At 35.9% G+C, this 9,016-nt stretch overlaps 3 protein-coding genes across 3 annotated transcripts in view; 1 reads left to right on the top strand and 2 right to left on the bottom strand.

Annotated features, from left to right (window-relative positions):
• Positions 1–888: 888 nt before the first annotated feature.
• Positions 889–3,144, bottom strand: LOC105626800 (COP9 signalosome complex subunit 7). The gene is made up of 3 exons (XM_012208097.1): positions 2,497–3,144; positions 2,231–2,402; positions 889–1,287 (listed from the first exon to the last, which is right to left on the bottom strand). Exons 1-3 carry the CDS (start codon positions 3,142–3,144, stop codon positions 1,268–1,270), a joined length of 840 nt encoding a protein of 279 aa, XP_012063487.1. The 3' UTR covers positions 889–1,267.
• Positions 3,145–4,072: 928 nt separating this feature from the next.
• On the top strand, positions 4,073–7,521 carry LOC105626801 (GPI ethanolamine phosphate transferase 3). Its single transcript, XM_012208098.1, has 4 exons — positions 4,073–6,665; positions 6,745–6,915; positions 6,986–7,203; positions 7,327–7,521. The coding sequence occupies exons 1-4, from the start codon at positions 4,073–4,075 to the stop codon at positions 7,519–7,521; spliced, it is 3,177 nt and encodes a 1,058-aa protein (XP_012063488.1).
• A 740-nt stretch (positions 7,522–8,261) lies between these two features.
• Positions 8,262–9,016, bottom strand: part of LOC105626802 — a 4,426-nt gene continuing 3,671 nt past the window's right edge. The window contains exon 3 of the mRNA XM_012208099.1: positions 8,262–8,632. Within this exon, the coding sequence (XP_012063489.1) occupies positions 8,570–8,632 (63 nt within the window). The 3' untranslated portion in view covers positions 8,262–8,569. The remainder of the gene's footprint in view (positions 8,633–9,016) is intronic.

Genomic DNA, 9,016 nt, shown 5'->3' with positions numbered 1-9,016 from the left:
AAATGAAAGTTAAAAATAAAATCGACGATGTAATTGCTGTCTACTATTTCTCTTTTCTAAGACGAATTTTTATGGAAAAAAGAAAAACACTTTAGTTATCACGATTTTATTTTTCTTGCGATTTACAATAAATATAAGACAATTCAAAGATATGATATTTATTTTTAAAACAAACTACAAAGGTTACAGGAGAAATGTTTGTTTTCACATTTCAAAACATCAAATTCACAGAAAGGAAGAAAGAGAAAGGGGGAAAAAAGAAAGTGACAGAATCCGAACGACTTGGTATGCCACAAGGTTTCACCTAATTCATTATCGGCTATTCCCAACTTCTCCCATCGACCATTAGAGGATCAGTAGCAAATCCTGAAAATCCCGATTAGATGTATAATTGATGACTTATATTTTAAACCATAAAAATATGTGTACATGTGTGTGTGTGTATATATATGTTACACACATATATACATGTACAAATATATACATATATATAAATTACACAAAAGGAAACAAAAACACAGAGATTATATGATTAAACTTCTAAAACTTCATTTGAATAATTGACATCACTTACATAATTTACTCTCTTTCACAATTCGTAATTACATTTAAAACAAAAAAAAATACAGAAAATGCATTTACGATACGAATCGAGAAAAATTGAAAACATAGATGTAAATACAGAAATTTTTCATTAAATATATAAAAACACAGATACCTTCTACCCTTAAAACAGCAATACAGTTTTATGTCGACCTACAATATTGCACACCTACCATTTATAGTAATTTTTAAAGCCTAACCTAACATGTTTTTTAGTAACTTACGTTATAAACGTGAAGGAAAGAGAGAGCATCAAGGGTAATAAAAAAATAGAAAAAGCCTCGCTAAAATATATTATCTTTTTATTCGAATAGCAATTACAACGCTTTAACGGACGACTGACATTTTTTTTTGCTAAGCTACATCAGTGGCATACCTTTACAATTTTTTGAATATACAATTTTCTTCAAACGACCTCTCGGACTAGTTACGCATTCCGTCAGTAAATCGTTTAGCGACTACAAATCCTTACAAAATGAGAATCTGTAAAGTCTGAACGCAAACAGTACGAACGGTACTATTGTTGGAAGTACACGTAAGCCAACTCGTCACAATGGGCATACCGTTTTATGTGATAACTGGCAATGGGTAGGCACGTATGCATTGATAAATATGCAATACACGTTGCATTATTTATCAAATTCATCTAGAGAATCGTCAAATCCTAATTAAATTCTTCACGCCCTACAAACACAAAACATGATGTCTTTGGTCTAAAAAAATAAACAGGGATATATTACAAGAATATTCAAGCTTACCTACAAAATTATCTTTGTCACAAAGAAAAGATTCATTGTATTTTTTTTTTTCAAATGCTCGATGTAAAGACAATCATCACACGTTACGTATACCTCATACATATTATTACTTTGTGTTTAATGTAAATAAATAAATAATCGATTTCGTAAATAAATGCTAAATTTTATGCTAACAGTACTGAAATCCTTTATACAGTAAATACTAGTCATGATATTTAAAATGATCACAGTAAAAGTATGAAATCTATTGATCTTTCTACATTTTCCGCTAAACATTTGCAGTTATTAAAGTGAAAATTTTTATTCAAATGTTATATTCGGTTTTTCTAAAAGACTTCTTATACTGATGTGTGTCAATAAATCAATCTTACAAATGTATTTTGATAAGAAAAGTACTCTTAATTTTATTTGTTATTATAACATTGAGTCCATAAATATGTCACTAAATCAAGATCTCATACATATTTGACATATACAATTCGATGCTATATATTTAGAACACGTTGTATAAAATATTATTTTCCTACTTTGTTTTAAAAGTGTCTACAAACTCAATATTCAGATACATAAAGGATTCTCGATTCAGCATTTGGGTTATACTTTATATATAATTAATAAATTCGTTTCAATGTTGAACTTCTCATTCATAATCTTTTCATTCATCATTCATTTCACAATCTAAAAAAAAAGTTGACACAAGAGTTCGATACTTTTTCCATACATACGTTCCAATTCAATTTTAATAGCCGCAGTTTAGCCACGATTTGTAACAAATTCGAAGTATAATATCCGACTCAATGAACGGATGAACAATGAGAAAAATATGCATTGCGCAAGAAAAGACTAAATTTATGTCTTCCAAAACTTACCACTGACTTTGATACATTTGACTTTCTGTAACTTCTTCTTTTCTGAGAGTACTGGCATGGCTTCTCTACCCGCTTCGCTTCCTCCTGCACCAGAACTACCACCAGCAATATCAGCTTCTTGAATGCCTCCACCTCCTGCTTGAGCGGCGAGGGATTTCTTTATATTAGTAATCTAGCGACAAGAAAAAAAAACATTCATTATGGATGAAATTAATTTTCTAATGTAAAACTATTTAAAAAAAATAAAATAAAGAAATGTAACTCACATCTCTCTGTATTCTTTCTTTATGATAAGTAGCCTTTTGTTTCTCGACATTAGCTCTAGATATTTGCTGTTCGATACAAGATAGAACTGTATCGCACGCTTCACCCCAGGCAGCTAATGTCTCTGCTACTACACCGGTATCACCTGGCCGAACATCTCGTCCTAAACCAGCATAATCTACTTCTAACTGTGAATTTTTCTGATCTAACTTTCCATGGATTATATCGGCATATATTGCTTCAATAATCAAGTCCTCCAGATCTCTAACATTCTTTATGTCTAACTCTTCCAATAATACCGAGTAGGGTATACATTTGTTTTTCGTGGCTAGAGTGACAATTGTGAGATGCTGAAGCTTCTTTTTTTGCGTAGGAGTTAACTCTAATACTTTCTCTTTATTCTCCAGATAATCTTTATAGGTGCCATACGCAAATAGATTCAAAGTATTCCAATATTGAACATAAGGACCGTTCTCTAATTCTTTGATGTTTGGCATATCCAATAATTCGCCAAAAACATGAACGCCAGGCGTTTCGACGGCTTGCCTTATTAACTCTATGGCGGCGGCGCCTTTCGCAGTTTTTGCAAGCAGCACGAACTGCTCCAAAGGATTATTAGCTGATTTTTCAGCGGTATTTCCACCTGTCATGGTGACTCCTAATAAATAATATTTATAAATAAAAGAGATCTCATGCGCGAATAACGATATGCCACAAAATATGTATATGTACTGTTAATGACGATAGATAAAATCGCCAATAAACTACTCTGGAAAAAAAAATGTCCTTTCTTCTTAGTATAATAAAGCTTTAGTAAACAGAATGCTCGTACGATCGTCTGGTCGAGGTTAGGAAACAGACGCGTTCGTTCCACACATCAACGACGATCGAAAGTGCACGCGTCGTGGAAACGCAGTCAAACACTTGAGAATAACTTGAGAAACTCACTTCTTCGTTATTGTATTGCTACGAATATCGAAGCTAATCGAAATCTCTTTCTGACACTATTTCAAACTTTCGGGGGCTTCAAATCGCGGTGTAAGAAACAATCGGATTTGTCAGCCATGGCCTGAAGCAATTGTGTGTGGGAGTTAGGAGCTGTTGGGAGAGTGAGTATTTTTACGCATGCGTGAATCCCGCGATTGCTGTTTGCGCCGGAAATACCGGAGTGTAAACTATGGAGGTTAATGGAAGCGAGAGACGAAACAGGATACGAGGTAGACGAGAGAAATGAGAGATCTCCGTAGTCTTTTTAGTCGATCCTCGCAAACCGACTCGAAGATTCGCTGTCCAAGTGATGCCGCAAATAGTGACGCATCAATGAGAACGGATACGGTCTACTCCACGTAGTAAGAAATGGTTTGAGGTTAGGTTCGTTCGAACCGCGACACATGAATTATCGATTAGACGTTTTTCGTATTTAGCGTGACCAAAACAATATCGCGGCGGATTGCGCGTCTTTAGATGCAACAATGGTGGAGAACGGACCGGCGTTCCGTAGGTTAAGTTTCCACCGGAGTTCTCTCGACGTTGTGCCGCCAGTGAACGATATCCGAGAGGAACACTGACTCGACGAAGATGAGCCGGCTATGGAATTATTTGGTATTCCAGGCATGGATGTCTTACCTGATGGCGGCCGGCCTGCTGGTCTTCACCAGCGGTTTCCTCCTAAATCGCGTCTCCCGACCAGAACGGGCCGATTGTACGCAGTGCACGACGGCAGATGATTGCGACGCGACGGACGTCCTCCAGAACACGGAACATGCCGCCAAAGTATGTCTGGAACGCAGAGCGCGGGTCGTACTCTTGATCGTCGATGCGTTGAAATACGAATTTGCGGAGTGGTATGAGGACAATGCTGCTGCGTCTTCTTATCATCGCAACAAATTACCTGTGATCCACGAACTATTGCAGAAATATCCTTCGCACTCTCGTCTGTACAGATTCATGGCCGATCCACCTACCACAACCATGCAACGTCTAAAAGGTCTCACAACAGGCTCCTTACCTACTTTTATAGAGGTGGGATCGAACTTTGCCTCGGAATACATTCAGGAAGACAATCTCATTGACCAAAATGTCGCTGGAGGCATTGTTTTTATGGGGGACGACACATGGATCAATTTATTTCCGGATAAATTCATACGGCAGTTTCCATCACCATCATTCAATGTCTGGGATCTGGACAGCGTAGATAAAGATGTTCAGTATCGTATCTTCTTCGAGCTGAAAAAGAAAGACTGGTCGCTACTGATAGCACACACTCTCGGGATTGATCATTGTGGACATAAGCATGGCATGCAACATCCAGAAATGACGAGGAAATTGAATGACACAAATACGCTTATAAAAGAGATTATAGCATCTTTTGAAAAAGACATGATACTCTTTGTTGTTGGCGATCATGGTATGACTGAGACTGGAGATCATGGTGGTGATAGCTCCAACGAAGTCGAGGCTGCAATGTTTGTTTATTCAACGATTCCGCTGTTGAAAGGATTTGTGATTAATGATGGCAATAGTGTAAATCAAATTGATCTTGTTCCTACTCTGGCGTCGATCCTCGGCACACCGATTCCCTTTTCTAATTTAGGATCTGTAATCCTTGATTGTTTGCCAAGTAAGATAGAGGAGGTAGCTGCTGGTCAATTATTGTATCCATTACATTCTCTATGGAGGAACATTGCCCAAACGAAAAAATACATAGAGATATATTCTGCAGATACGTACTTGTTTTCAAAAGAGCAGCTGCAGCATTTACATTATATATATAGTCTTCTCTCTGAGCGAGTTAAGCAAGTTGATAGTTTTGAAAAGTTAGAAGCATTTATTCGGGATACCAAAGGTTATTTTAAATTATTGAAGGACACATGTTCCGAAGTATGGGTCCAATTTGATTCTGGATTAATTTCTAAGGGTTTACTTTTGATGTTTTGTTCCTTATTTTTCTTTTATCTGTTCATCACTGGTATCCCTGAAAGTCGTATGTGTGATATATTTAAATCTTCATTTTTGCAATGTGCCATCATAGCAAATTTAGTTACCGCGGCAATTACCACGTGTTTGTTTTTGTTAAATATTTTAGAGGAATTGAGGAATACAATTTTTTTTGTCACTGGCGCAGTTTCTATTGGTTTATTAGTTATAGTAATCGCTCAAAATTGGGATGTCATATCGATGTGTTGGTATGATCATCGTCGAATGAAGTTGTTGACCTATGTAGCTAGAATAATACTTCTTCTAACGGTATGTGGACTTTTCTCTAACAGTTACATAGTCGAAGAAGACAAAGTCTTATCTTTCCTGTTTGTTACACTTGTATGCCTGCTAATATTTGACCTGAGAAAGAACGATTCTGATAGTACTACCGAGAGAAGGACAAGATTCACTTCAAAACCAATAAAATCAAATTTCAGAACAATTGTACTAATTATCGGCTTACTAGCATGCGCCTCGGTGAGACTATCGCATTATTTCTGGCGCTGTAGAGAAGAACATCTACAACGGGAATGTTCTATATTTGCAACTGGAAAAGTTGGTTGGTCCACAATGCCAAATAACTGGGAACGTGCTCTACTCGCCGTTTTACTCGCTTCAGTCATCCTGGCATCATATGTAGTGATAGTTAGATTATGGTTGCAAAGTTGTGGAAATCTCACAGGCTTTGCTCCCAGCGTCATAGTAGGGCAGTATTGTCCGGTAATTGTAAGCGTTTGCATGGGTTGCTATTGGATTTTGCAAAAGCTTCCGAAGTTTGTCAAGCCGAAACTCGCACTATCCTGGGAGATCAATACGCTACCTAATGTGATTTACTTTTTCTGCGTCCTCGCGATTCTCGTTCTCTACTATCGTCCGCTTAATATATATTTGCTGCCAAAGAAGAAGGAATCCATCGATGTCTACCGTGATGAAAATATAGTGCCTCGATTATTCGAAAAGATAAAAGACTCCATTTCCCGCAAACGAATAGATACCGATGAACTTCCGGTCATTTATGGTTTCGGGACAGCCTACAGCGCTGCATTTATCTCGTTAAGCGTATTCCTCACACTTTTGTACGCATTATTATTAGGAGATACCCTGTCGCCTGGTACATTTTTGATGTTTACAACATGTGGTTGTATATTGGGTTTATCCGCGATAGAGAGATACAAAAATGCTAATAATATTTGTAAGTATACACACTAAAATTATCAGTATATATTTAGATCCTTAATTTTTTTCTAATACTTTATTTTTATTTTATACAGCTGAATTAGTTGACGTATCGATGCCTGTATTACTTTGCTGGTTCTTACTAGCTGAATATTTTTTTTATGGAACTGGTCATCAAGCAACGTTTCCTACCATTCACTGGCATGCTGCCTTTGTAGGAACTGGTGGTCACTTTTACGGAAATTTAGTGTCAGCAATTCTAATCGGTGAGTATTATTACGGCTTCATTGAAATTTTTATTGACTAAAGTTGTTTAATAAAATGTTCTTTTTTCAGGTATTAATACGTTTGGATCGCATATTTTACTAGGTGCAACATTACCATTATTAGTGGTCGTGCCATTTACATTGCATCGGATATTTCCAAAATTTCTCAAAGCAAAGTTTTTCGATGATATAAAGAGAGGTGAACTTCTCCTGTTCGAACAAGATTCTGCTTTTCACGCTGCAATTTTTGCGATTGCGGGGAAGTACACATTGCTTCATGGAATTCGAGTATGTTGCATAAAATATGTATAAGACATTAAAATTTAGATTATTTTGCTTTTCTCTAAAATAGTTTAAAAGAAATATGTGCATTCAGATATGTGTATCATTCATTAATTATTTATTTTCCAGACTTTCGGCAGCATGCTCGCAGCGACTATACACTGTCGGCATTTAATGGTTTGGAAGATATTCGCGCCAAAATTAATATTCGAAGGATTAGGATTCCTGGTAACGTTGGGTAGTATACTAGCATCGTTTTACATGGTATTCCGTATTGATCAACAAATGGAATATCTTATCACTAGAGTCACAAAAGGCAGATGATAGTGACTCACTTTTAATGGAGTGTAGTACAATCAATAGCAAAGTACCAAAGTCGTAAGAACATTTTGCTTTTGCGATGAATCTGAAAGTTGCTCGTTACTTACGAATATAGATTTGTATCTCTAGCGATTCGAACCGTTAAGATATGAAATGGGCAACGTACAAGTCTATACTTACCACGATACTGCCAATATTCCACAATTTTGTATGAAAGTGTAACAAGGGTAAAAATGAAATCAGGTATATCTAGCGAGTATTATAAATAACATTTTTCGTACCGAAGAAACTCTCTCCATTTCTTCGATTTGATATTAATGTTAGATAATAATGTATACTTCTTCTCTAGAACGCTATGTCGCGTAATCAAACTGATGCTTCCTAACACACTAACGCTACCCTGCGTGCAATGCATTGCTGATTGACGAACAAAGCAACGCACTTGATGCAGGATTGCGTCCGTGTGTCGCGGTCTGTCTGTGTGACTGATGGGCACGTCAAGTGTATTACTGCTATTATTAGAATATGATTAAATAGAAAATAGATTAGATACTATCACAGAAAGAGCATTCATCTTTCATATCCTTCAGTACATATACATAGAAAAAGTACAGTGTATTGCGATTAATGAAGAACAAACGATACAAATAAATCCAGCATTTTAGATTCGTTTTTTATAAATGATATCTCAATATTATGTATCGCAGATAATTTTAAATGATTCTGTAATATTGTCGTTTCTCTTTTATCTTCTGCCAAATATATTTTATTGGAAATAATCGATTAGTATTGTACACGTTTACTTATATTTTTTGGATAACAATTTTAAAGATTTTTCATTGAGAACTAATCATGTAAATATAGTGAAAGAAATATTCCTGCTGACTGAGTGGCCTAATGGTGGTTATGATGGTGCCTACGATCTTGATACTCATTCTTGTGATACTGCATCCAATCAGCCCATTTGTTTGAGTTTCCGTAAGTGTTAGTTCCCTACGACAGATGAATAGATGCCCGCGATATTCATAATTCAGAGACATTTTATACGTACTTAACTGTAATTAATACTTTGAAAGCCTGGAGCTTGAGAGTTAGGCAATTTAGGCATTTGAATCTGAAAACAAATGAGGTTATTATATTTTATAGTTTCTCGTGCGAATATTACTCGATTAAATAGAGAGGAAAACAAACACGATTTTTGATCTTCGGCGAAAAATGTTAAGTAATTTATAACTTCCTGTTTCCTGTTATTGAATGCAATAATTTTGTACATAGGCTTCCAAAGTATTATAGTTATACTATTACACCACTCATATTTAACATAAAAATTGTGTGTGTGTGTGTGTGTGTGTGTGTGTGTGTGTGTGTGTGTATGTGTGTGTGTGTGTGTGTGTGTGTGTGTTAGTATATATNTACTACTTACGTTCGTTCGTTAACGTTAAATTTAAAATTTTAAAAATTTAAAATTTTAATTTTTAGTTTGTTAAGTTTTACGGTT

The sequence above is a fragment of the Atta cephalotes genome (assembly GCF_000143395.1).
Source record: "Atta cephalotes unplaced genomic scaffold scaffold00006, whole genome shotgun sequence".
Taxonomy (NCBI): Eukaryota; Metazoa; Arthropoda; class Insecta; order Hymenoptera; family Formicidae; genus Atta; species Atta cephalotes.
The sequence above is the reverse complement of the archived record's forward strand: the minus strand, read 5'-3'. Positions and strand labels throughout refer to the sequence as shown.

Excerpts from the sequence above, each read along its gene's own strand:
- LOC105626800 (XM_012208097.1), bottom strand. The coding sequence starts at position 3,144 with ATGACAGGTGGAAATACCGCTGAAAAATCAGCTAATAATCCTTTGGAG. Across the intron at positions 2,403-2,496 it reads AAGAAAGAATACAGAGAGAT|ATTACTAATATAAAGAAATC; the intron begins GTGAGTTACATT and ends TCTTGTCGCTAG. Across the intron at positions 1,288-2,230 it reads CAAATGTATCAAAGTCAGTG|GGCGTGAAGAATTTAATTAG; the intron begins GTAAGTTTTGGA and ends TTGTGTTTGTAG.
- LOC105626801 (XM_012208098.1), top strand. The coding sequence starts at position 4,073 with ATGAGCCGGCTATGGAATTATTTGGTATTCCAGGCATGGATGTCTTAC. Across the intron at positions 6,666-6,744 it reads CAAAAATGCTAATAATATTT|CTGAATTAGTTGACGTATCG; the intron begins GTAAGTATACAC and ends TATTTTATACAG. Across the intron at positions 6,916-6,985 it reads AGTGTCAGCAATTCTAATCG|GTATTAATACGTTTGGATCG; the intron begins GTGAGTATTATT and ends TTCTTTTTTCAG.